Consider the following 24,423-nt stretch of genomic DNA (forward strand, 5'->3'; position numbering starts at 1 on the left):
GAGGAGACAGAACATGGAGAAGTAAGGAAGTTTTAAGAACTTGGTGTTACTCCACTTGGTCCTTGTAGCTATGCCAGTAGACATAACTCAAGCAGGACTTATGTGATTCAAAAACTAAGCCCTGAATTAGCTTCCAGCCAGAATGGGCTTTGCTGTGAATGTTTGGTTAGATATCTGTGGTTGAACTGGTCGAGAAGTAAATCTCTTCACTAGCAGAGCCAGTGGGTTCCAGTGCTACCAGTTGCTAAACATTACACAGTGAAGTGAAACTTGTGTACAGGCTCTAGTTCCCCGTTTATTTATCATTGTGCTTGCAGAGAAGTTCAACAGGATCTATCATGCTCTGTACAAAAAATAAAAGGGTAAGGGAGGGGAAGAAAAAGAAAAGGGTTTTATGCTCTCCTTCAAGACTATAACCCTGTAGCAAATATGTGATCCCTGTAGTGTGACTGTGGGCAGCAGGCAGAGTGCAGCGAGCTACACCCGACCATGCAGAGATGAGCATGAAGCGTGGGTCCTCACAGAGAATAATGTCTGGAGAACTTGAGTCCCCTGGTCAGCATGTCTTGCCCCATGAGAGGGTGAGAAAGGTGATGGCAAGAGAGGGAAGCACGTGGCACAAACAGAAAGGAGGTGAGAATTTAGAGTACAAACCACATTTATTGATAATGGCCGGCAGAACAACTTTAAAGACTTTCTGATAAGACATGACAAAGGAATAAGAAAAGGTGAGAAGCATTTCTCCCTTCAGGATCTTCTGCCCCGACTCGAAGGGGTTGGGAATGGGATGCTTTGCAAAGAGTTCATTGGGATGAAGGTAGTAGAATGATAAGAAAACAGGAAGAGTTACAGTTTGAACAGCTGGAACAAGGAGTGGGATCTGATTTCAGGCGAAACCAGCTAAACTGTAGAAGACAACTAAATCTACTCTATATTAAGTGTGGGTGAAGAGGTTAAATGATGGAGAGCTCCTGAGAAACTATAAGCCCTTTTTACACAAGATTCTTGCTTCTAGTATCTTTCTGGGATTTTTGTATAGTATTGCAAGCAACAAAATCTTTAGGACTCTTTGTTCCAGAATCTCCATCAGTGGGCATGGAGGCCTTGACCTTCAACCGGTGACTCAAAACTTTTCCCTGAAGTAACTCACATAAAAGCCCTGTGGTTTTTATCCTTCGGTATATTCACCTTTGGGCTCATCTGCTGTCTTCCTCTTATTTAATCTGAAGATTAGCTGGATTCTGTTTCTGATTACTGCTGGGCGGATATGGCATTAACCTTCTTCCTCCAGAAAGCAGAGATGCCATTAACTATGAATTGGTAAGAACTGTCCATAAAGATGTGATTAAGCACCTGAATTTAACATTTTCTTTTGTCTTTCCTCAGATATGCATAAACCTGAGCAAATGCTTGTGTTCCTGAAAGTAGAAAGGTAGAAAGGCTTCATGGAGAGCCAGGAGAAGGACAAGGTGACTCGACTGCTGGGCTGGAGCATGGCTGAGCCTCCTCATTCCCTCCTGAAAGGTAAGGATTATCCTGAGCAGGGACTGGCTGAGGAGCTTTCTGCGTTCTGTTCTGCCGGGGGATACATGAGCCAGCTGCCCAGAGTGTCTGGGCAGGCTGGAGTTACCTGGCCATGGGTTTGCTCCTTGGAGGAGGACTGTGCTGTGGGGAGGACATCAGGCTCAGCATCAGAAAAGACATCTCAACGAGGTGGAACTACAATTTCAGGTCTCAACTGCAAAATGGTACCTTGTTGAGGGCCTGCTCACCTTCCAAGGAGGTGTGAGGAGGAGGCCAGAAGGTCCCGTTGAGGTGCGCCTGGCCCCTCAGCTTCGTGCTGATAGTGACACAGCCAGTCCTGCTCTCAGTCCATGCTCCTGCCTAGCAACCTCCCCCTGGGCTTCAGAAAAGGAGTTAGAAGAAGGGACACAGGAACAGTCACTACCTGGCATTGCATCCAGCAGAGGACAGGGACGACCCTGAGCTTGGGGACTGTAGCCAGGGCTATCAGGTAAGTGCCAGTCAGCAAGGAGGAGAGCCAGCTCCTGTTCAAAGAACAAGCCTTAGGAAGTCTGTAGTGCAGAACCAACAACAGAATAACAGAATAAAACATAGCTAGTGTATATAGTAACTCCTCAGGTACAGCACAGCAACTACCATCTTCCGTATTTGCATGGTGATATATTTTCAGGACTCCCAAACCAGCCTCCTGTACCCTGTATATAAGGACCTGGTCAAGTGGCAAAGCTGAGACGTCAGGCCAACAGGTTGCTTTCAAAGCACTTCTTGCAACAACCCTGTGGAAACTTCCCTTGATCTAAAACTAAGCTGTGGCCAGAGCTAAGAGCACAAAGTGGTTTATGCAGCATGAGGAAGGAAAGGCCTCAAGGAAGGCAAGAACTCGAGTGCTGAAGGGGCAATAATGAGGAAGTGTCTTCCCAAACAAATGACAAGGCCCTGGCCCTCCCTGCTGAATGCATTATCTTCCCCAAACATGAGGATTTCCTTGGGCCTTAGCTACTGTTTGCCCTTTCCTCTCTGAAGCTACCGACCTCAATGATATTCCCTGGGTTCCCAGCAGAGGCTATAAGACGCTCGCAGGCTCTTTCAGCCACTATTCTCCATCCTATGTCTTGCTGTGACCCCTCATTACCCTTCCAGCTTACAGTACTTAGAGGATCTCTGCTCTAGGGCTGCATTTTTTTGGTGGTGCTGCAGCTCTTTGAGTAGGATTTGGGCTGTGCCTGTCTCCTGTGCGCTCGCTGCACTGTGGAGGCATAACCTGAATATCCTGAAGGGAGGATGTGAAAGGCAACTGGTCCCTCCTTGAGGGGCTCCACTCAGGTCCTGGGTAAGGGAGTACTGGCCAAGTGCTAAAGGTTTTCATTTGGAGGAAAAGAAGGACTAGAGCCCCATGACTGCACCAGTCACAGGCCTCATATCAAGCCAAGAGCTGGGTCAGATTCAGAGGGAGGGAGACTGTTGGGCACCAATAAAATGTAGGAAAAGTCTAGAGGGAGAGATTTGGCCCCACCAGAAAAAGGGTCATGTGGAAGATGTCTGGAGGGAGCGAGGCAACTGTGTTGTTTCTAGGTCTGCCCGTGGGAGGGCGAGCAGTCCAGGCCATTCTCTGACCCAGCTGAAGAGTCGCGTGAGGAACGGCCCTGGAGAAAGCGGATGATTTTGTCAATTGTGGCCTCCTGGTACTCATGGGACCATCTGTGTTGGAGGGGAAAACAGTAGTTAAACTTTCTGTTGTATGGGCCGCTGCAACATAGCTCAGATGTTGGGCCATGGGCCAAGGATCCCCTTTTCCTACATCCAGTCCAGCTTTCCAGTAACACCCCTTTTCCCTGTGAAGGTGGAGGAACACTAGATGCTCCAGGAAGACCCTCTGGATCCCATCACAGGACTGCAAACAATTTGGAAAGCCAACTTGGAGCACTGCTTCCTTGCAGAGAAGCAGGAAGTGAAAGGTACCCAGCATGGTTGGAAGGAACAGCAAGCTCCTGCACCATGGGTGGTGGTGATGAGTGTCTTCCCAGTGGAGAGGGGGCAGAAAACCCTGTTTATCCAGGTAAGTCCCAAGTGCAAAAGCAGCAGAAGGTTCACGGTGGGGACCTTTGCTCTCTCCATGCTCTCAAGTGACTCACCTCCCCTTTGGTTTGCTCTGCCTCCCTCGTCCGTTTCCCCTGATCTAGTGCTCTTTGCTGCTATTTGAGCAAGCTGCCCTTCCCAGGTGCCAAGGCACCCCATAGCACGGGCTACTCTTACTTACTTGATGCCATTAAATTTCAAGACAGCTCTCATGTCTTCAGGAAGCGTCTGTGGATCGGGCCACTCAAAATGATCTGTGACTGGCACAATGTTCTTTCCAGCGTTAAGGGCTGTCACGATCTCCTGTGGGTACATGCAGTGCTCAGACTGTGGCCTGCATCAGTCCATCACCAGCCCATTCCTCCTCCAGCTCACGCCACGCTCCCATTTTCTGGCATCTCTTACCTTGTGCACCCAGTCCTTGCATTCAGGGTCTCCCATGCACTTATCCAGTGCATTTGGCGAGAGCACCAGCACGAAATTGCGGGCATTCATGACACTCTGGGTCAGTTTGTCCTCAAACTTCCCTGCCTCCAGCTTCTCCACGTCGATGAAGACACTGAAGCCGTGCAACTGCAGGTGGACCTTCAGCAGGCTGGTGGTGAGAGGAGACAGCGTCGCCAGGAGCACTCTGCCTGCGTTTCATGCACTCTCCCACCACCTCAGCCTGGACACTGGGAAACAGAGAAGCAGGAAGAGGCTTCTGCAGAGCACAGCAAGGTCCTTGAGATGTCAGCTGCCAGCCCTGCCTCCCTGCTGCAGGTATTTGGGCTTTGGCAGGAAAACAAGGAGTAGGACATTAACTCCCTGCTGTGATCCTCTATAGCCCTCTGAATACGGGATAAGAGAAGGTGTCAATGTCAAAGAGGGACAGAATGGCAATTATGGGACTGCAAATTATCCTGTTAGTCACGCAACTTTTGGCATTTGTTGTCCCTGTTTGCATTTTGGCTTTTGGCACCCGCTGCCCTTCCTGCTTTCCCACCAGCTGCGGCGCTCCCTGTCTCGCCGTGCAGCTGGCTCAAGTCTTTTTGTGCAGGCGGCTGGAGGCTCTTTGTACTCCCATCACCAACCTGTTCGTGTCTGGGCTTTAACCCAGCGCGATGATGTTGCCCACCTGGCTAGCTGCGACCCCGTGCTCCTCCGGTAGCTGATAAATACATCAGTCCCACTGGCTGAAACTTGCAGCGTTATAGGGGAGTGAAGCATTTCTAAACAAAGCGAACGGCAACAAAAAGTTTAAAAGTGCCCAGCAATTTATCCCAACCCACCCCAGCCTCCAGACTTGCCCCTTGGCCCCCACCCGCCTGCCCTGAGCCCGCACCCCGGGCAGCAGAGAGGATGCGGACGCGGTGGAAACCCATGTTGATGTGGCAGTCCTCCTGCAGCTGCTGCTCCGTCACGCGGTGCAAGAGGTTGCGATTGATGCCACACGCCAGGAGGTTGTACGTGTACTGCCGAAACTTGGGGTCGATGCTGCCCAGCCAGTCAGCCAGGTTGCTTTGGTCGCAGGTGGAATAGTTGGCGAAGGTCTTGAGTTCCGTCAGCTCCCGGAAAAACCTGGCAGAGCAACAGATGAAAGTGTTGAGCGGGGAGGGAGGAACGCTGAACCAGGTAAGGCCTAGAGATGCTTGATAACATACGGCTTTTATCTGCACAGAACAGTGCTCTTAGATGCTCATTCGATAAAGAATGAACAAAAGAAGAGAAGAAAGAGGCCAAGCAGCTGCATGACCCTGGGAGCATTGATGCAGGACACCGAGCCCTGAGGAGCTCAGTCAAGGGAGGTAAGTTCCCTTTTTTTTTTTCTGGGCAATACACAGGATCCCACCTTGGTTTCTCTGCCAGTTTCTATGGATAGTCACTCGCCATGCCCACCTCTCTGGGGCATTGCCCCATTGCAGGAATCCTTCTGGGCCTGCGTACTGCACCTGTAATCCAGGTCTCCCTTTTCAGGATCTCTGGTCTTGCCTTTGTGGGAAGAGCGCAGGTATTTTTCCTGCCTCTGCCCCGGTGCTGATTGCCAGGGAGAGGCCAGTGTGTGCTAGGAGTGCTCCTGGGGTAGAGTTCCTACCTTTTCCGAGTGATGCTGGAGTCCATCCCCAAATCCTCCTGCAGCTCCTTCTCCGTCAGTCGCAGGAGTATGTCCCCGTCCACCTGGTGGTCCTGTCGAGAGAAGCCCAGGCAGGGCTTTAGGGAGTGCAGAACCTCAAGGAGGGGCTACAGAAAGCTGCCCCTTGTGAGAGACACCTCAGGGACCTGAGGGGCAAAAGGAGCCACCCAGCTGTCCCTCCCCTGCCACGTGCCCTACCAGGAAGCTCTGGCAGTACTTGTTGAATCCAATCTGCTGTAGCCACGTTTGCACCTCAAAGGTTTTCCAATTGGGAACGGTGGGCAAGATGCGCCGAGGCACCTCCTCCCCTATCATGCGCAGCACTTTTTTGGCCAGGGAGGAGATGGTGCCACTGGTGGAGTAGCACACGATCCTCTTCAGGCTCTGTGTAGCCCCAATCTCGCTGAAAATCTGCGGACGCAAAGGGAAGACCCATAACTTCTCCTGCCCTTCCTTGCCCCCACAACCTGTGCTCGACCATCCTCAGGCCAAGATACTCAGAGGGCTCAAAAGGGAGCAAAGGACACTGAGATGTCCCCTTCCCTTTGGCATCTTCTTCCTGCTGGCCAACCTACCCTTTACCTTTGTTTTCTTCTGCCTGGTTTTGATGGCAGCCTCTGTGCAGAGGTAGAAGGCAGCGATGCACTGGGCCTCCAGCCGCGAGCTGTCCAGCAAGGGTACCAGGCGCTGCAGGTCGGCGGCTGTCCTTCCCTGGCTGTTGTCACTGCTGTCCAGCATGTCACACGCAAACTGCCCTGGGTCCAGAGAGGCGATGAAGGGCTCCACCAGAGCCAGCGTCCCTGAGCGCTCCACCTCCTTCTCGATCTCTTTGTTGGTGGCCAGCACCGTGATGGCCAGGCATGCGTGCAGACGGATCAGCTCATCATCCCTTGAGAACACCAATGGGAAGAGCCACTCTGCCGTCTTCTTCTCGATCATGAGGCGCTGGTTGGCCTGCCCACCGTACATGGCACAGTTGGCCAAGGCCATGGCACAGTGACGCAGCACCACAGGGTCTGTCCAGCGGCACCAGTAAAGGATGGCATCCAGGCCTCCATCAGAGATGAGCTGGAAACACGTCTCCTCGGTGTGTTTGAACATATGCTCCAGGATGCCAGAGGTGCTCTGCGCCAGCTGGGGAATGTCTCGTTCCTTTGCTAGATTCAGGATCACCCCCAGACCAATCCGAGCAATCCGGTCCCTGGAGAAAGGAGAAACAGAGGCAAGTAAGGGGCAGATGGCCGTGCAAGTAGCGAGAAAGTACCTCACTGGTGAACTCCTTCAGATCTCAGTGACATTTACCCTGTGACAGACCGATGTTTCCCCGCAGGCCCTGCTGTCCATTTTCATAGAGGAGCTTGTGATAGGACAATATGTGGGACCCTGTGACAGGGACTCCCTTTTGCTCTGCTGAAGAGGTGCAGAACAAGCAACAGTGCAGGTAAGATAATGCCAGGCAAGGAACAGATCTGTTTACTCAGCTGTCCTGGGGTGTAGGAACTGCTCTGTGTTCAGAGTGAAAACTTGTTTGCCCCTGACCAGCATCATGACCTGTCTGCTTTCCAGCTTGGTACCAAGCACAGGACAAGGGGCTGCACCTGGGGCTGAACGATTGCTCCCACGGTTGTCAGGTTGCAATCCAGGCCTTGACTGATGCTCAAGTGCCATGAGCAGCAGGGTCCAACACTTCAGCAGCCTTATGAGGTAAAGGCAGCAGATCAAGCCCTGTGCTGCCGTGTGCTCCACATGCAGCCGTCATGTGGCCAAGACGTGGCCGTTCTGCTGCCTGCTTGGACAATTGCAAGGCCCGCTCTTTGAAGACAGGGAAACAGCTTCCATGTGACCAGACATACTTGTTGCGTAACTGAAACCACACATACCCTCTGGCTGACGTGTGTGCAGCCTCTTGGGACTGTGACAACTGCATTTCACTCATATCGCTGTCCCAACAAGGTCAGTGTGGCAGGGAGAGGCTACCGGGCCCTTGTGAAAGGAGGGCACGGGTTTGCAAAGTGCCAGGACCAGTGTGTGGGTTGCAGCGATCTCCCTGCCCAGTGCTCTTGGGTGCAGGACTGGCTGTGGCGATACGCTCCACGTTGGGCCTTTGAAACAACTGCCCTGGTGCTGTGGCGGATGTGCTCTGAGTTGGCCTAGATCTTCCTTGTGTTGCTTGTGGGACCCAAGACCCTAAGGCAGGTCAGTGTCAGGCTGGGGTGGTGGTGGGGATGAAGACACACCAGCATCTCTGTGCTGACGGGCCGGAAGGCGTTTCTGGGAAGACAGTGGCCTGCACAGCTCACGCTGACCTTGGGCTGGATTTGGCAGCAAACGCTGTGGAGAGCTCTGGAAAAAGAAAGCACTCACTCTGGGGCTGGCCTCAAGCCCAGGCTCTGCTGTGGCATCAGATGACAAATGAGGAGATCCATCGGGTTCCCAGAGCCATAGGATGGAGCTGGAGTTGAGACCAGTCCAGCTCCAACCTGAGCCCTGCGGCACTCAGGTGCCAGGAGAGCCCTGTAAGGCAGAGCCTCAGGAGCTGCCCCGGTGCCCCCTGTCCTTGCCTGGAGGGTGGTGGCAGGGCAGAAAGCCCCAGTGCTGCAGGGAGCAAGGGGAGGCTGGGGGGCAGCTACCTGCACCGAGACCCCGGCCCACAACAGCTCTTGGAGCAGAGATGTGACTCCTGCAGCTGCTTTCTCTTGCCAGGAAGTCATGTGCTGGATTCAGATCATGCCTGTGACGTCTCCTTGGGTTAATTCCACCTTAATGGACTTTCCTGGTTTAGCTCTTTTGTTTATCTGAGCCTCGCTGAATGCAGTGGCAGGCAAAGACTTGATGCCCATGAATCCACTGCAAGTCCAGCGTGATGCCCATCAGTCTGTGAGTTGACCAATGTCTAGAGGGAACTTGACCTTCTGAACTCCCCTGTCCTGAAGCTCCACGTGCCTCAGCTCTGTCTCAGAGTGCAGCTCTGGGAATGGCACTTAAATGTGTCCTGACCCTGTTGATACCTGCAGACTTGCAGGTGCTTCCCTTCCTTACAGGACAGCTCTTCACACCTGCTCCGGTGCCGCCTGGCAGAGCCTGCTCCTGCTGTGAGATCCCTGTGGGTGGCTGAGGACAGGGTCCCTTCCAGCTGATGTGCTCCTTCCTGAAGAGCCTGAGGCTCTGGTGACGGACAGAGTCAGAAGATGCAGATGCCCTCAGGTGGAGCATGGCAGCACTGAGTGTGCCCTGAATGGCACAGGGAACCTGTGCTGGAAAGCCAAGTGGAGCAGCCCGTGGGTCAAAAGTCTGCAGAGGAGATGAGGAAACTCCCTGACATGCGTAAGGTGCACTGCACATGAAGCTGCAGCAGGGCTCTGAATTCTGTCCAGGCTTTCTCAAGCTTGATGCAGCCTGAGTATAGACACACCGCCACTGTCTTGCTGCAGGAGTCAGCAGGGTATTAGGAGAAGGAAGGAGCAGTGACCACTGGATGGAGAGAAAGCACTGGCAGCGATGCAGGGCCGCAGCGTCAGGAGGACAGCTGCGAGTGAAGCTGAGGGCCAAGCCCGTGCAGAGCTATTCTGCCGTCTGCAGCAGCGCTGCGCTCCGTGCTCCGAATGAGCTTGGGCTCTCTTGGAGCGAGCCACGGTCTGAGCCAGTGGGCACAGGCCTTCTGTGGCCTGTGTAGTAGAAATGTGTCACGAGAACAGCACAGAGGGCCTAGACATTAAGGCTGCAGCAAAAAGGAACAAATGGCACAGTTCCCCCCATACCTGTCCCCGGCATCCCTGCAGGAGGAGTCCTGGGCAGGATGCTCCCTGCTCGCTCGTAGCACTTGGGAACAAAGGGACACTGGATGGAGCAGTGTCAGCACAACCCAGTGTGCTCGTGCCTGCCTGAGGACCAGCTCCTTCAGACTCCTAGACTCGCTTGGAGTGAGTTTAAGCAGGGGTGGGACAACTTTGCCTGCACAGCCCCGATGCTGAAGGGCCTGAGGCTGGTGCAGCTCATGTGAGGTGGGTGGCTTCTCCCTGGGCTCTGGCTCTGCTGGGAGCAAATCGCTGCCGGGCACAGGCAGGGGGGACCTGCACAGGGAGGGTCTGTACACGTGCAGGGACACAGAGCGGGAGGCTGCTGATGGAGGGGGGCTGGTTAGGGTGTCCAGGGCACGTACTGCGCTGGGGTCAGCCTCAGTGAGGGGAGGCTGTGCGCCTGGGCCGGGATCATTGCAGACTCACCTGTTTTCTGCCACCAGGATCTGCTCCAGGAGTTTTCCTGCCTGGCACTTGGTCTCCAGCTCGGCTGTGTGCAGCAGATTCAGCAGCAGGTCCAGGCCGCCCTCCAGGCGGATGGCATCGCACAGCACTTTGGCCACGTCCCTGCCCAGCGTGGGCATCCCCCAGGCTTCTTCCACGAGCTGGAAGATGTCAGTGATGGCCTTCCTGAGCTGAGCTGGAGCAACCGCCCGCTTGGCGGAGGCGAGGGCCTGGTGCAGGGTGGGCAGGATGCGGTCCAAGGCCGCCTGCACATCCGTGTTCACGCCGGGAGAGACCTCGCGGTGCTCCCTGGAGCTCCCTGCGCCTGCCCACCAGCCCGGCTGGCTCACGCAGTCCGGCACCACCAGCCTCTCCGCCCCCGACATGGCAAAGAACCGGCAGAGCTTATAGACAGAGACGAGCAGCGTGAGCACCATCGGCAGCCTCTAGCACCGCATCCTCGGTCGCCCTTGTGCTGGGAGTGCCCGAGCAGGGCCCCCGCGCTCCCTGGGGCACCCAAGCTGCTCGTAGGGGGTGACGGGGAATGGAGCTGGCCAGGTGCTGGGCTGGGACAGCGGCTCCCTCTCCCCTCTCTGTCCTGCCGGGGTGTGGAGCTGGAAACCGGGCAGGAACCACCCACCCAGAGCCGGGCTTAGCATCTCCGGTCCAGAGCTGATGTCACCCCGCTCAGGCGCCGCCCCTCCGAGGAGGGGCTCGGCAGCAGCATCCCCCTCCCTGCTGCAGATGCTCTGGCATCTCTCCAGATCCCTCCTTCCACAGCTCAGCTCCGGTCACAGTCCTCTGCCTGCCCTGCCAGGGCTTGGGGCCAGCCTGGCCTTCCCCACCACCCCCTCCTTCCTCGCCCGGCTCCCGGGGGGCAGAGGCCCCGTGTTGCCCCCACGGCTGCTCCCTCCAGGCACCTCTCTGATCCAAGGGGCATGGGGTGAAGACAAAGAGCCCGGCCGTGGCTGGTTACGGCTGCACTCCTGGCCCTCCGTTTCAAACGTGTTTGGGATCAGTGCAGTGAGGAGAGTAGCTGCCTGTGCTGTGGCGCGGATCCAGAGTGGCTTTGCTGGGTGGGTTCAGGATTTGCATTACAAAAGAAAGAACAGAGACAGCCTGGCCTGCTTTATTTTTTTTTCCAGGCCAGACGTGCTTAGGGCAGAAATGTTTTGGACCCTTCTTGCTTGTGTTGGGAGGAGCAGCTCAAATCCTTGGTTCCAAAGCCAGTCTGCTGCCAGCTCAGACTGAGACTTAAATTCAAGTTGATGTTTTGATGCCACAGTCCCTTTTAATCCTCTCTGAAGCCACACAGAAGGGATAGTCACAGGAAAGGGACATTAGCTCACAGCGAAGGACGGTAAACAAGGCGATCCGAGGGGCACGGTACTGCAGGAAACGCCGGGCACGGAATCAGTAAGGATTTTCCTGATAAATTATTATTAACCAGGGGTAACTATGGTGTGGGTTGCTGCTACGCAGCGCAGCAGAGGGGTTTGCCACCTTGGAAGGGAGTACTGTGCAAAGGGGCAGAACTCAAACCATTCCTTTTAACTCCTTACAAGCTCCAGGAGCTTGTCCTCCTTTTTTGGGAGTAGTTTTTGGCAGTGCCACGGCGGACTCTGTGTCTGCTCTATGTCCCCTGCCTTGCCCTGGGGAAACTGTCCCGTTGCCTGAGCTCCCCTGGCTGCTTCTGCTCCCTGCTGCGGCGAGGGGCTCCCCAGGGCCTGGTTCTCCCAAGTTCCTGGTTCTCCCCCTCTCCTGGGGGCTCTGAGCGTGGGGAAGGGCTTGCCCGGCTCCGTGGCTGCTGCGGGCGGGCGGCTCTGGGGCTTTGTCTCCGCCGATCAGCACAAGCAGCGCGGACGCTGCTGAGCCCTTCTCATCCCGCCTCCCCCACTGAGCGCCTCGCGGCGGAGACCTGGGCCCCCTCTGGACCCACTCATCCTCCAGCCTTGCTTGGATGAGGATGGGATGAGTTCTAGTGCGGCACGGGGCTCCTGCTTCCACGCAGGTAGGGTTCCAGCCCTGACGGGGCAAACAGTGCGGAGCGGGGCTGTGGGAGGAGCCCTGCCCACGCAGCCTGCGTCCCGCTGCTCTCCTCAGCTCCCCAAAGCTTTCCTGGCAGGCAAACATGTTTTTCTCAACACCAAATCCAAGGCCTTCCCGGCAAAACTGGTACTAGCCAATGCCAGAAACTGCCTGGGTCTGACCCAGCACAGACAGGGCTCTTGGACAGGCAGCGGCAGCACCCACCGGTCCGCTCTGCTGCTTTTCTCTGCTAATCTCTTGTTGCTAATTAAAGCTCAGGGCTGTGACAGTCCTGCCCCCGCGTTGGGGAAGACCCCTGCGTCGCTCCTGCCGTGGCAGTGGAAGCAGCCAGAGCCAGTATCTCTGTAGCCTTGTGTGCGTTTGCTCCTTGCCCCTGATTACATAATCATCCCGGAGTTATCAGAAACCGCAGAAAGGAGCTGAGTCAACATTAATTAGTAACTCAAAAGATTGTCTGCAAAGGGGGTGATGGGAGCAAAATACACGGGCTTTTATTTGTCTACTGCAGTGAAAGTGCACAGGACTTGCCTCCCTCCCTCCCTGCAAGCCACTCACCTCTGGCCCCTTGTGCCCATACACAGAGGTGGCATCTGTCCCATCCTAAGCTGCCACTTCTTGGCGCTCCCCAGTTCTGCTTCCAGCATTGCTGGCATTGAGGAAACCAAAAGCTCTTCAAAACGATGATGTTTCAGGCAAGTGGAATACCATAAGATTTGCTAAGAGAAAAAAATAAGGGTCTGAGACCTGACAACTGGTTTCCATTTCTGACCTGCTGTTGTTCCCGGCTCTCTGCATCCCTGGCCAGGCTGCACGTGTGCCACAAAGTCAGGCAGCGGGAGCCCCGTGCCCCAGCACTCTGCACGCAGGGAGCCTCGTCCCCATCACACAGAGCCGACAGAAGAAGGCCGGGAGGGGAGTGCATCTCTGCCCCTTTTCCCTCCGCTCTGACCTTGCCCTGTTTGTTTTCTCCCTCCGGGGCAGGCTGAGCAAACAGCCGAGTCCGGGGCTCCGGCTTCCACCGCGCCGCAGCCCGCGCACTTGCAGCAGGGCTCTGCTCCCGGCACCCACGATGAGGCTGCTCTTCCCAGCCCTCCTGCTGGGCCTGCTGGCCACAGCCCAGGCTGCTGAGGGTGAGTGTGAGCCCCCGGGCAGCCGACCTGATGCAATCCCCGGCACCGGGTTGCAGTGACACTGGGGAGGGAGCGGACGTGGCTGTGGGGTGTTCAGGGTGGCCGGGGGAGCCTGGGCAAGGCGAGGAAGGAGATGGGCAGTAACTGGGGTCCCTGGCTGTCCCCCAGTGTGGGGCAAAGCCCAAAGCAAGTGGCAGAGCACAGGGGTGTCAGCAGTGCCTGTGGCGCCGGGGCGAATCCCTGGCTGGGTGGCAGCTGCATCATGGGGAGCCAGCAGGCAACTCCGATCATTCTGGCTGCATCCATGACTCCCATCCCATCCCAGGGAGCTGGCGGCAGCACGGATGTGCAGAGGCAGCCCCTAGGCTGGGGGAGGCCATGGAGAGGTGGAGTGTCCTGGTAGGGAGTGGGCTGGTGTTTCCTTTACTCCTTCCTCGCTGGCTTGTGGCTCTTCCAGACTCCTGCCTGGGCCGCTGTGACAGCGGCTTCGACGCAAAGCGGAAGTGCCAGTGCGATGCCCTCTGTGTGTACTACCAGAGCTGCTGCAGCGACTACGCCACCGCCTGCAAAACCAAAGGTACCGGCAGCCGCGGGGCTGGCTGGGCAGAGCAGGGCCGCCACGGGGAGCCCGGGAACAGCGGTGCTTGGCCAGCAGCGTGGCCCCGGCCGAAGGCAGGGCTGGGGTTTGGTGGGTGGGTGCTGCCGTGCCAGGCGTTTCGGGCAGCTGGATCTGCTCCAGCGCAGGCTCTGGGTGCTCCTGGGTTGCCCCGAAGCAGCGGCAGCAGCAGGGTGGCGGGAGAGCACATTGCTGTGCGCAAGGCTCCCCGTTTCTGAACAGAGCGGGGTGCTGCCTGGCCATGCCAGCGCCCAGGGCCCTGTGCGGAGGCACCCAGGCCTCCCTGGGACCCACCTGTCCCCTCCGCAGTGACCCGCGGAGACGTGTTCGCCTTGCCGGAGGACGACTATGTCGACTACAGCCACACCACGGAGACCAGGGCTGAAGGGGAGACCGAGGCAGCACCCACAGAGTGGCCCACGACTCTGCCGCCCGTGCTGACGACAGAGGCGACTGAGATGGACCCTGAGCAGCCGCCACAGGAGGAGGAGGAGCCCGTGCAGGAGCTGCCCACCCTCACGTCGCAGGGACCTGTGGAGACGGACCCGGAGGGGGACCCGGAGCTGCTGTGCAGCAGGAAGCCTTTCGACGCCTTCACCGACCTGAAGAACGGCTCCCTTTACGCTTTCCGAGGTACCTCAGGGCCCTTTTCAGGGCGCGCAGCTGCCCTGTGGGTGCCCCATTCTAGCAACTGTGTGACAGGGAAGGGTCCCTCCTGCTCCTTCTGCCACCCTAACCTCCTCTCCCCAGGCAAGTACTTCTATGAGCTGGACGAGACGAGTGTGCGGCCCGGCTACCCCAAGCTCATCAGTGACGTGTGGGGCATAGAGGGCCCCATCGACGCAGCCTTCACGCGCATCAACTGCCAGGGCAAGACTTACCTCTTCAAGGTGGGCAGAGGGGCAGCAGGCTCTTGCTCGTGGCTGTAGCAGGAGGACAGTCCCACAGCAAAGAGGGACGGTCACAACTGTGGGCTCTGAGGCAGTGCTGCTGACCAGCAGGCCAGCACGGTGCCCCAAGCAGCCACAGCCTCAACACGGGGTGCCCGGAGCCTGGGGGAGCCTGCTCCTGCGCAGCCTCCTGAGCCTGGCTCTGTGCCGCACCCCAGGGCAGCCAGTACTGGCGCTTTGACGATGGCCTCCTGGATCCCGGCTACCCCCGCGACATCTCCGAGGGCTTTGAAGGCATCCCAGACAACGTGGACGCCGCCTTCGCCCTCCCCGCGCACAGCTACCACGGCAGCGAGAGAGTCTATTTCTTCAAGGGTAAAGGGCCCAGCCTCTCTGCACCCCTCCCGGAGCCAGCGGCTGTGGGGCAGGACACGCGGGTGCCCCGCTGACAGCGCTGCAGGAACGTGTCTCCCCTCGTCTCTGCCCTGCTGACGCGCTGCCTGTCCCGCCGCTAGATAAGTACTACTGGTCCTACGACTTCGCCCAGCAGCCCACGCAGGCCGAGTGCGAGAAGTCTTCACCGTCCACCGTGTTTGGCCATTACGCCTTCCTGAACCGTGACAGCTGGGAGGACATCTTCCAAATCCTCTTCGGGAGCCGGATGGGTAAGAACAGGCCAGGGGAACAGGCTGTGTGCGCCCACTGGGCACCAGGAGTGCAGGCTTGTAGGGGAAGAGGGATGTGATGATGCCTGGGAGCACAGGAGGGTGGGATGAGCTGCCACGTTGGGCCATGTAGGAGTCCAGGCCACATGCAGGACCCCCCAGACCTGGCTGTGTCACCCACAGCATCCCCATGCACCAGCCCAAATCCCATGCGACGGATGTCACCTGTCGCATCCCACACTGTCCAGAGCCTGTCGCCAGCCACCTTGCACCACACCATTGCGGCAGGGGACTCTTTATTCCCACTGGAGCCAGAATTGCCATAGGAAAACCCCAAGACTGGGCAAAGGGAATGGAAGGTGGAGAGAAGGAGATGGGAGCTCAGCACTGACAGGGCTCTCCCCAGCCAAGGCGGGTGGCAAAGTCGGGGCTGCAGGCTCTGTCACACCTCTCCTCGGGGCTGGGGACCCTCTGGAGCAGCAGTGTCAGTCTCCAGAGCTGCCCAGCTCTGTCTGGGGCCGGTGTCAGCCCAGCTCGGGGGGATGCTGGAGCCTGAGCACTACGAGCCCATAACGCCCAGCGCCTGCCTCTTTGCCAGTCGGGGCGAGCGGCCCGCGCTTCATCAGCAGAGACTGGCGGGGGGTGCCCAGCCGGCTGGACGCCGCCATGGCCGGCAGGATCTACGTGGCCTCCCAGCAGCCCCGCAGGAGGAAATCTCGCCGCCAGCGGAAGCGGTACAAGAACCAGCGCTCGCTGAACTTGGGTTTCTGGGGCTGGCTGCAGAATGACTCCGAATCGGCGGGCATCGAAACCGACTGGCCCTCGGGCTTCCAGTGTGAGACCCTGCAGAGCGTCTACTTCTTTGTAGGAGGTGAGTGCAGGGCAGCGGGGAGAGCTGCGGGATGGGGGTCATTGCCACCCGGAGCTGCCTGGGCACCGGGAGCCGCCGTCGCTGCGCAGGCTCCGTGAGCCCGGGCGGCTCCAGGATCCCGCGGGAGGATGGCTGTCCCGTGGCCCGGCCCCACCGTGGCACTGATGGCCACCCCGCTCTCCCGCAGACAAATACTACCGCGTCAACCTGCGCACCAAGCGTGTGGACCTGGTGCGGCCCCGCTACCCGCGCTCCATCGCCCAGTACTGGCTGGACTGCCCGCAGCCTGGGGAGGAGAGCACCTGAGCTGGGCCCGGCCGCAGCGCCCGTCAGCAGCACCCTTAGCTAGAGCCCAATAAACCCTGAGTGTGGTGCAGGCCGGGCAGCTGCGTCTGTCCGTCTGTCCGTGTGTCCCTAGGCAGCTGGTGTTTGCGCAGCCCTTGCAATCAGACGTCCCACTGTCCCCACAGCCCCGGCCGTCCCTCCAGTACAACCGTGCACAGGCGGTGCCGGAGCCCATGGCTGGGGCTGACGCTCCGGTTGGGCTGGGGCTGCTCAGATCTGCTCCGCCAGCCAGGCCGGGGCCTCTTCCCACTGCAGGACAGGGAGTGCTCCGGCGGCTGCCGGCCGGGAGCAGGCAGGGTTAGTGCCCCAGGGAGGAGTCCCTTGGAGTAAAGTGCAACCCGCCCGTGCACCAGTGCCAGGCTGGTGCAAGGGGGCTGCTGTCTGGCTCTGGGGCACTGCCCATGCCAGGGGAAGGCCAGGGGCTGTATCCCGGCTTCGCCGCCGCCCCGCTCACCGCTCGGCTCCGGCAGCCCCGGCCACGGCGGGGCCGAAGGGATCACTTTCCCCTCAGGGCTGCTCCTGCGCTCCGGAACCCCCTGGTCGCAGTTTTCCCTCGGGAGCGGGTGCCGCTGGGCTGAGCTCCTGGTGCTGCCCTGGCTCCTGCTGTGAGCACAACGAGGCCCCGCACCCTGAGCCCCGTCCTGGCTGCGCCAGTGCCCGCGGGCCTTGCAGAGCCCCCAGGTCGTGCCGCAGGGGTGAGCCCGGGCCGCGGCTCTCACCGCTTTGCCCGGCGGGACCGGGGGTGCCTGGGCAGCTGATGGGAGTCGGGCAGAGCCGCAGCCTCCTGGCCGGGTGGTGGGAGGCTGGCGCTTCCTGGGACAGCGCCTGGCCACACCTGCGGACAAGCAGAGCCGTGAGCCCGCCGAGCCGCGCCGCACGCTCCGGAGGGAGCCCTGGGGCCCTACCTGGGGCACAGTGGCACTGGCCACGTCAGGGCCGTACGGGGGGCACCCTGGGCAGTGGGGGCAGCCGGAGGCGAGAGGTGGTTTCTGAAAGAGGGAGTGCGCAGCAAGTTTGCGCAGCCCTGGCCCCACACAGGCGCTGCCGCGGCGGTGCCCACCACCAGCCTGGCTCCCCCTCGCCCTGGCTCACCGGCTGCAGGGCCTGGGGGGCGCCGGGGCCGCGGGCGCTCCAGGAGCTCTGCGTGGGCCTGGGAGCTGCGCCGTCCCTGAGGGGCTCGAGGAGCTCCGGGGCTGCCCAGGGCTGCCAGGGGAGCAGTGAGGGTGCAGGGCAGGGCGCAGGGTATGGCACAGGGCAGGGGGCAGGGCAGGGCACAGGGCAGGGTGCGGGCAGCCGCCGGCAGAGCTCCGAGCCATGCCCGGGCCCCGGCATCAGCGTGCCCGGCTTCCCCGGGGCACCGCCACTCGGCCACACGGCAGCCCACGGCGCGGGGCCAGGCGCGTCCGGGCGCTCCCTGCCCGCGCCGCCGAAGCCTCCCTGGCACGGGCACCCCCAGCCCTGCGAGACGCTGTCCGGCAGGGGGTCCTGCGTGGCCGGGGCGCTCCAGCCGCCCCCCTGGGCTCCGAGCTCGCGGCTCCCACGGGTGCCAGGCAGTGCTGGGCAGCCGCCGAGTGCCAGCTGCTCGTTCTCCACCACCAAGTCCCGCAGGAGGCTGTAGACGCTGGGCCAGGCCGGGGCTCTCCGCAGGACCCCGTCCGTGCCGCCCTCGCCCACCGCTGCAGGCTGCTGCCTGCCACGCGGCGCTGCCCTCGTGGACGGCCCCGGGGCGCCCTCCGTGCTCCCCACGGGCGGCCGGGGCACGCGCAGCTGCTGCCGCAGGGAGAGGTTTTCCAGCCGCAGCGCCTGGATTTCCTCCTCCAAGGTTTGCAGCAGCCGCTCCCGGGGCACCTGGGAGCACGAGGGGCAGCTCAGGGGGGATCCTCCTGCCCCTGCCGCCCGCCAGGGTGGGCACCCGCCGCCTACTGTGTTCAGCACGGGCCTGGTGGTGACGCTGCGGGCCCGGCTGGCGTAGCGCAGCGTGCTCAGCGTCTCCGAGAGGCAGCGCGAGGACGGCGAGACGCAGGCCACCTGCGCCAAGGGAGAGCGGCACCTGAGCTGTCTGCGAGGGACCGCGCCGAGCGCCGCCCGCCTCTGCCCACCCCTACCATGAGCGTGACGCCAGAGCCGCCCAGGGCGCGGGCCAGCAGCCGCGTGAGCTTGCTGTCGCGGTAGGGGATGTGCGGCCGCTTGCCGCGCGGCTTGGCCAGCAGCGAGATGCAGTGTCCTGCGGGAGACGGAGCGCCGTGGCACCCCCGGCGCCGGCGCCGCGCTGCCCCATGCGCTGCCCGCGCCTCACCCAGCGCCAGCAGGCTGCGGTTGATGTTGTTGGCCTCCACGCAGAGCTCGCCCGTGGAGCCCGTGTCCTTGACGCGCTCGCTGCCGGCCAGGTCCACGAAGCAGAGCGTGCCCTGCTTGCTGCCGCCGGCGCCGTGCTGGGGACCCGCGGGGCTGCCGGTGACACCCCGGCCCTGCCTGGCCACCCTCCCCGCTCGCCTGCTGCGGCCATGGCACCCTGAGCCCCCAGGCACCATCCCAGCCACCCCCCGGGTTTGGGCGCTACCCCTAGGTCTTGGCCCTTCCCACCGCATCCCTGAAGCCGGGACCCCCCAGCATGGGGCTGGGCCCCCCCCCCAGGGCGAGCCCGGAGCAGGACGTGCGCTCACGGCCCGGCTGCGGACGTGCACGGTCAGCAGAGCGTGGCTGCGGCTCGAGTGCTTGTTGAGGGCGTGCGCGGAGCTGCGGCGCCTGCGGGAGCCTGCGCGGGGGCACGGCGAGATGCAGGGGGGCATGATGGCCCCGGCCACCCACCCCAGCCCCCTGCTGCTCACTGGGAGGCCCTGGGCCCGTGTGGGACCTGGGGCACCCGCAGCAGGACAGTGCTCCCCACGGCACAGCACCTTCCAGGAGCAGCGCGGTGATGGCCTCCAGGCTCTCGAACTCCACACTGAGCTGGTTCTCCACGTAGAAGCCCCGGGATTTGCTCCACCGCAGGGGTAAGGCACACGGCGGCCCCGGGCTCAGCAGGTCCCTGACCTGGGGACACACGAGGCTGGCAGCGGGGACAGGGGCTGGCAGCGCGGCAGGGCGCTGGGCGGGCAGCGCTTACCTGCTCGTTGTAGATCTCCACGTAGGAGGCACTGAGGGCCAGGCCAGCGCCCCAGCTCTGCTCCAGCAGACACGCGAAGGACCTTTGCATCAGCCCCAGCGCGCACGGGGCCGCCGGCCGGGCCTCGCTCTGCGGGGACACGGAGCAGCACCCTGCGGTCCCCGCGGCGCCGGCTCCCAGCACCCCGGGGCGCGGCCAGAAGAGCCGGTCCCGGCCGGGAGCGGGTGAGGGACGGGGCCGGCCCCCACCTGCGCCAGCGGCCCCATGAGCGTGTAGGTCTTCCCCGAGCCCGTCTGTCCGAAGGCGAAGACGGTGCAGGCGAAGCTGGGCACGGGCGCGGGGCGTCGGGCACGGTGCGGGGCTGCCCCCTCCCGGCACGGCCCGGGCAATGCGGACACCCGGCCGGGCCGGGGCTGCGGGCAGGGACCCCGCGGGACACGGGGGGCTGGCGGGGACTCACCCGCCTACGGCCAACTCCACGAGCTCCCTCATGCCGCTGCCCTCGAACACGGCTTCCTGCGAGGTGCCCGCGTCGAACACGGCGCTGAAGCCGAAGGTGGCGTCGTGGCGGGCGGCGCTCACCTGCGGCGGGCGCGGGACGGGCTCAGGGGGCTCCGGGGGCTCCGGGGGCTCCGCGGCGCCGGTGGCACCGTGCGGGGACACTCACATGCACGGCGCTGTCCCCCAGGCTGCGCACGGCGCGCCGGTCCCCGCGGCGCGACTCCGCGCAGGTCAGCGGCCGGACCCTGGCGGCAGGGGACAGAGGTGTCGCTCATGGGCACACACCGGCGGGTCCCGTCCTCCTTTCCCCCCTTCCCCGGCGCCTCCCTGCACCGACGTGTCCCCCGTGTGGGACGAGGCCCCTGCTCCATCTCATCCCTACCGCCCCTCCGAGCCCCGGCCCTCCTTACCTGACCACCACTCTCAGATTCGCATCTGTGGCCGCCGCGGCGCCTTCCTGCTCCCCGGGGCTCCTTGCGGACAGCCAAGAGCAGAGCAGGAGGGGAGCAGGTGTCTCTCCTGTCCCCAGGGTTTGCCCCGTGCTCCCTGCGCTCTCCCCCCTTTCCAGAAATCCCAGTCCCGGAGCACACGGTCCAGGCAGGTTCCCGGTACCTCCCCGCTCGGCCAGGGTGGCTGGCCGGACACTCGCTGCTCCGGGCCTAGCTCTGCTCCGGCTGCGGTGCCGTCCCCCCCGCCACATCCCCAGGCCTCCCGCCGCGTCCCCATTCTCTTACAGCTTCCGCAGGGCCCGGGGTAGCGTTTTGGTCCTGGCACCCAGCAGGGGCTCCCGGCCCCGCTCCTCCTCCGGCTCCATTGCCCCCCCACTGCCCCTTGGTCGCACTTCGAGGGCACTGGTGGCAGCCGGACGGCCCCAGCAGGAACCACCAGCAGCCGCCCGGGGCTGCCCAGCAGAACAGGTACCACCGCTCCAGTTAAACATTGACCCGCGCCAGCCCCGCGGGAGCGCGGCCAGGGGAGGGCAAGGCAGGGGGACCGGCGGCCACCACCGCTGCCTGCGTCACCTCGTCCCTGCTCAGGAGGGACAGACGCCTCGGGGCTTGCAGGGCTCCCTGCCCCACTGGTGCCAGGCTGTGCCCAGAGCCTCCCGCACTGCCCCCTGTCCGCACGGGGCCAGTGATGGGACCTGAGGACAGCTAAGGGGGTGAAGTGGCCCGGGGCTGTTGGGGAGTGGGGCAAGGGACTGCTCCGGGAACCAGCGGAGCCCCCAGTACTGGGAGCTGCTGGGGTTACTGGTGCCTGGAGGCCCCGGGCGGGGAGCGCCGACTCTGGGAGGGGGGTCGGATCCCGCCGCGGGTGCGGGGGTCCGGGCAGCGCCGCCCGCTCGGGGCGGTCCCAGCCCGTCGGGGGGAGGCGCTGGGGGGGGATAAAAGCGGCCCGGGCGGCGGGGCCGGGGAGCCGGGCAGGATGAGCGCGGCCCCGGGCGCCCCCCGGCCGCTGCTCCGCTTCCCCGACGGGGCGGGCKGCCCGGGCGGCTGCGGGCGGGAGGCGGCGAGCGGCGGCCCGGGGCCCGGCCCCTGCCCCTGCCCCTGCGCGGGGGGCCCGCGGAAGCGGCGTCGAACCACGTTCAGCCGGGGGCAGCTCTCGGAGCTGGAACGGGCCTTCGCCGCCGTGCCCTACCCGGACATCGCCACCCGCGAGCGCCTGGCCGAGCTCACGCAGCTGCCCGAGGCCAAGATCCAGGTGAGCGGGGCCGGGGCAGCGTCCCCGCCCCCGGGCCGGGCCGCCGGGACCTCCCCCCGCCGTGGCCCGGGCCGCCCCCTCGGGCCGGGACCGGCGTCTCACGGCCGCTTCCCCCCGGGCCAGGTCTGGTTCCAGAACCGCCGCGCCCGCCGCATCCGCAGCGCCAAAGCGGAGCCGCCGCCGCCCCCGGAGCGCGACCCCCCCGCGCCGCCCCCCGACGCCGCCGCCGCGGCCCCGGTGCCGGCGCCGCCCGAGGCGGGGGCGCAGGGAGCCCCCCGGGGCCTCCCCACCTCGCTGGGCTCCATCTCCGACCTCATCTACAGCGCGGCCATCACCAACCTGGGCGAGCCGTAGCCCCCGGGGCCTTCATTAGCGCCGGGAATTCCCACCCGCTCCTTCAGGTCCTGCCGTGTCATCCAATCTCCTAAATGCCGGTGAGGCCGCGGCGCGGCCGGCCCCCCATCAGCCCCCCTTGCCCCCTAATTCCGACTAATCTTCCAGAAAAATACCTTAATCTGAGGCCGTATCCGCGGATGATTGTGGTGCAGCCGCCCCTAATCCGCGGGCACGTTCGCAGGTGCCGCCCGATCTGCCCCTATCGGATATTAAAGCGCGTTCGCAGAGGGGCTTAGCTGCCATCAGAGCATTAATCACCGTGTCCGGCCCTGGCACGCTGCCCGCTCGGCAGGTGTCCTGGTCCCCAGTGTCACACAGCGCTGGCTGCAGGGTCCCCTCCCTGCTGCAGGGCCACTGCTGCACCGAGCTGCCTCCGCTCTCTGCCCTGACCACTGGGGGCCCCAGGGCCCTGCACGGGGCTGCTTTTCCTCCTGGGTTTAAGTGGCTGTTGGGGGCGACCTTGGGATGGAGCCGCAGCTCGTGTCACAGCTGGGCCCCTTCCTGCCGCCGGGGTGACCTGCCCCATCTCTGGTGCTCCGGAGCTTCCCGGAGAGCAGGAGCGGCAGCCCCCAGCGCAACGTCTCCCCGCGACAGGAGCTGCACGGCGGGCAGGGCCGGTGCGGAGCCGCAGCCGAAGCGCCACCGCGGCGGCGGGACCGCTGCCCTGGGTGCTGCCGCCCTCCCGTAGAGCTCTGTGCGGACGTGAAGTGCCCGTGTCACCGCACACAGGGCGCGCAGGTCACCCCCCTGCTGCTCACGGGCGAGTGATGCCCTCCCTAAGGCAAGGGAGCTGGAAGAACAGAGCCAAGGCACTGATTTCCACCAGAGATGGAGCAGGATGAAGAGGGAAGATTTGCGGCCCCCTGGAGTGTCTTTTAGATGCCAGGCAGGGTGCTGTGTGCACCAAGGAGGCTGCAAACACAGACACAACCTATTTATTTCCAGAAATCCCCAGCAGCTTCCCAAAAGAAACGTAACAGCAGCTGATGCCTCTCTCTGTGCTGGCAGAGCACGAGTCCGCTGCCATGGGCTCCTCCGCTCCGCAGCTGCGAGGTCTTTAATCCATGATTTATTTGGGAATGTAAGGAGTGCACAAGGATGACGCCCGAGGGATGCAGCAGTTTTCCAGGGACAACCAGCCGCTTGTGCCAGGACGACCCTGCCCGAGGCGAAGGCTCCTGGGCAGAGGCCGTTGGCGCGGGTGGACGTGGTCACAGCTTCCCCAGGTCCCCCTCGAGGGTCCGCACCATGACGTAGAGCTCGGCCAGGCCAACCACGGAGGCCACGATGACGGCGGACAAGATGCGCTGGGGACACAGACAGAGGTGAGGAGCCCGCGGGCGGGCACGCGCGCAGAGCCCGCGGCCGCTCGCTCACCGCAGCCGTCTCCGCAAAGATGTACTGGCTGCCCAGGTAGGCGCAGGCGAACGCCGCCGCCACGGTGACGAAGAAGTTGAGCACGGCGATGACCACGGCCTTAACGGAGCGGACTGCGCACGGCGGGAAGACGGCGGTTGGGTTTTGCAGGCGGCATTTCCCCCGGGCGCTGCTTCTGCCCGTGGCTGGGACAGGCCGTACTCACCTTGTCTCCCGAACTCGCCCAGTGTCCCGTAGCGGTTCAGCTCCTGAAAGAAAGCGTGCAAACGGCTGGCGGCGTGTCGTGCTTGGTGACAGCGGCAGCGCTCGCGCCGAGGGCTCAGCCCTGGCGCCAAGGGCTCGTTCTCAAGGGCATGGAAGCCTGGGTGGACCCCAGCAGCAGAGAGACCCGGGGCCTGTTCTGGAGGGTCCACATGGGTGGGCTGGTTCTGGAGGGTCCACATGGGGGGTGGTTCTGCAGGGTCGCCACGGCGGCAGGTCTGCAGGGTCCTGGTTCCCCGGGGTTGCGCACGGGGGACCCTGCTAAGTGACGTCCCATCCCAGCTCCCATCCCCGCTCCGTTACATCCACCCCATGCAGAGAGCCCCCTTTGCTCCCCGCCATGCCCCGGTCCCAAGGAGCCCGCCGGAGCCTCCTACGGAGGGATCCCCACCGAGGGCAGGGGACCCCAGTCCGCCTGGGCCGGCCGGGGCGCTCACCGCGGCGCTCACGTTGCGGGTCATGCGCCGGTACTCCTCGCTCGCCAGCTGCGCCCTGATGCGCTCCAGCCGCGCGGCCAGCTCGGGGTTCTGCGGGGCGCGCGGCGCTGAGCGGCGGCTCCGG

General features: G+C 62.5%; 5 protein-coding genes across 6 annotated transcripts; 2 read left to right on the forward strand and 3 right to left on the reverse strand.

The window, feature by feature from the left end:
• Positions 1-698: 698 nt before the first annotated feature.
• On the reverse strand, positions 699-10,391 carry SARM1 (sterile alpha and TIR motif containing 1). Of its 2 annotated transcripts, none has more exons than XM_026047743.1 (9): positions 9,937-10,391; positions 6,296-6,914; positions 5,912-6,124; positions 5,675-5,766; positions 4,925-5,160; positions 4,718-4,811; positions 4,006-4,195; positions 3,782-3,903; positions 699-2,048 (listed from the first exon to the last, which is right to left on the reverse strand). In XM_026047743.1, the coding sequence occupies exons 1-9, from the start codon at positions 10,389-10,391 to the stop codon at positions 1,868-1,870; spliced, it is 2,202 nt and encodes a 733-aa protein (XP_025903528.1). In that variant the 3' UTR covers positions 699-1,867. The 2 variants fall into 2 exon arrangements, with proteins under 2 accessions (XP_025903528.1, XP_025903529.1); XM_026047744.1 differs by lacking the exon at positions 699-2,048 and adding an exon at positions 2,058-3,222.
• An 828-nt stretch (positions 10,392-11,219) lies between these two features.
• On the forward strand, positions 11,220-16,510 carry VTN (vitronectin). The gene is made up of 9 exons (XM_026047749.1): positions 11,220-11,370; positions 12,985-13,133; positions 13,591-13,710; positions 14,059-14,382; positions 14,500-14,639; positions 14,858-15,014; positions 15,155-15,304; positions 15,903-16,175; positions 16,363-16,510. The coding sequence occupies exons 2-9, from the start codon at positions 13,073-13,075 to the stop codon at positions 16,479-16,481; spliced, it is 1,344 nt and encodes a 447-aa protein (XP_025903534.1). The 5' UTR covers positions 11,220-11,370; positions 12,985-13,072; the 3' UTR covers positions 16,482-16,510.
• A 213-nt stretch (positions 16,511-16,723) lies between these two features.
• On the reverse strand, positions 16,724-20,941 carry KIF12 (kinesin family member 12). The gene is made up of 16 exons (XM_026047931.1): positions 20,862-20,941; positions 20,538-20,600; positions 20,294-20,372; positions 20,087-20,208; positions 19,875-19,950; positions 19,627-19,755; positions 19,418-19,553; positions 19,184-19,275; positions 18,817-18,952; positions 18,626-18,744; positions 18,444-18,548; positions 18,096-18,368; positions 17,426-17,509; positions 17,240-17,355; positions 16,977-17,120; positions 16,724-16,800 (listed from the first exon to the last, which is right to left on the reverse strand). The coding sequence occupies exons 1-16, from the start codon at positions 20,939-20,941 to the stop codon at positions 16,731-16,733; spliced, it is 1,824 nt and encodes a 607-aa protein (XP_025903716.1). The 3' UTR covers positions 16,724-16,730.
• Positions 20,942-21,552: 611 nt separating this feature from the next.
• On the forward strand, positions 21,553-22,182 carry SEBOX (SEBOX homeobox). Its single transcript, XM_026048005.1, has 2 exons — positions 21,553-21,828; positions 21,952-22,182. The coding sequence occupies exons 1-2, from the start codon at positions 21,553-21,555 to the stop codon at positions 22,180-22,182; spliced, it is 507 nt and encodes a 168-aa protein (XP_025903790.1).
• A 996-nt stretch (positions 22,183-23,178) lies between these two features.
• On the reverse strand, positions 23,179-24,395 carry TMEM199 (transmembrane protein 199; the record flags this gene model as incomplete). The annotated part of the gene is made up of 4 exons (XM_026047932.1): positions 23,179-23,531; positions 23,602-23,714; positions 23,807-23,849; positions 24,300-24,395. Coding segments are annotated over 4 exons (348 nt in total), but the record flags the coding sequence as incomplete, so codon positions are not given.
• Positions 24,396-24,423: the final 28 nt, after the last annotated feature.

The sequence above is a fragment of the Nothoprocta perdicaria genome, unplaced genomic scaffold (assembly GCF_003342845.1).
Source record: "Nothoprocta perdicaria isolate Ctin4 unplaced genomic scaffold, notPer1 scaffold_50, whole genome shotgun sequence".
Classification (NCBI taxonomy): domain Eukaryota; kingdom Metazoa; phylum Chordata; class Aves; order Tinamiformes; family Tinamidae; genus Nothoprocta; species Nothoprocta perdicaria.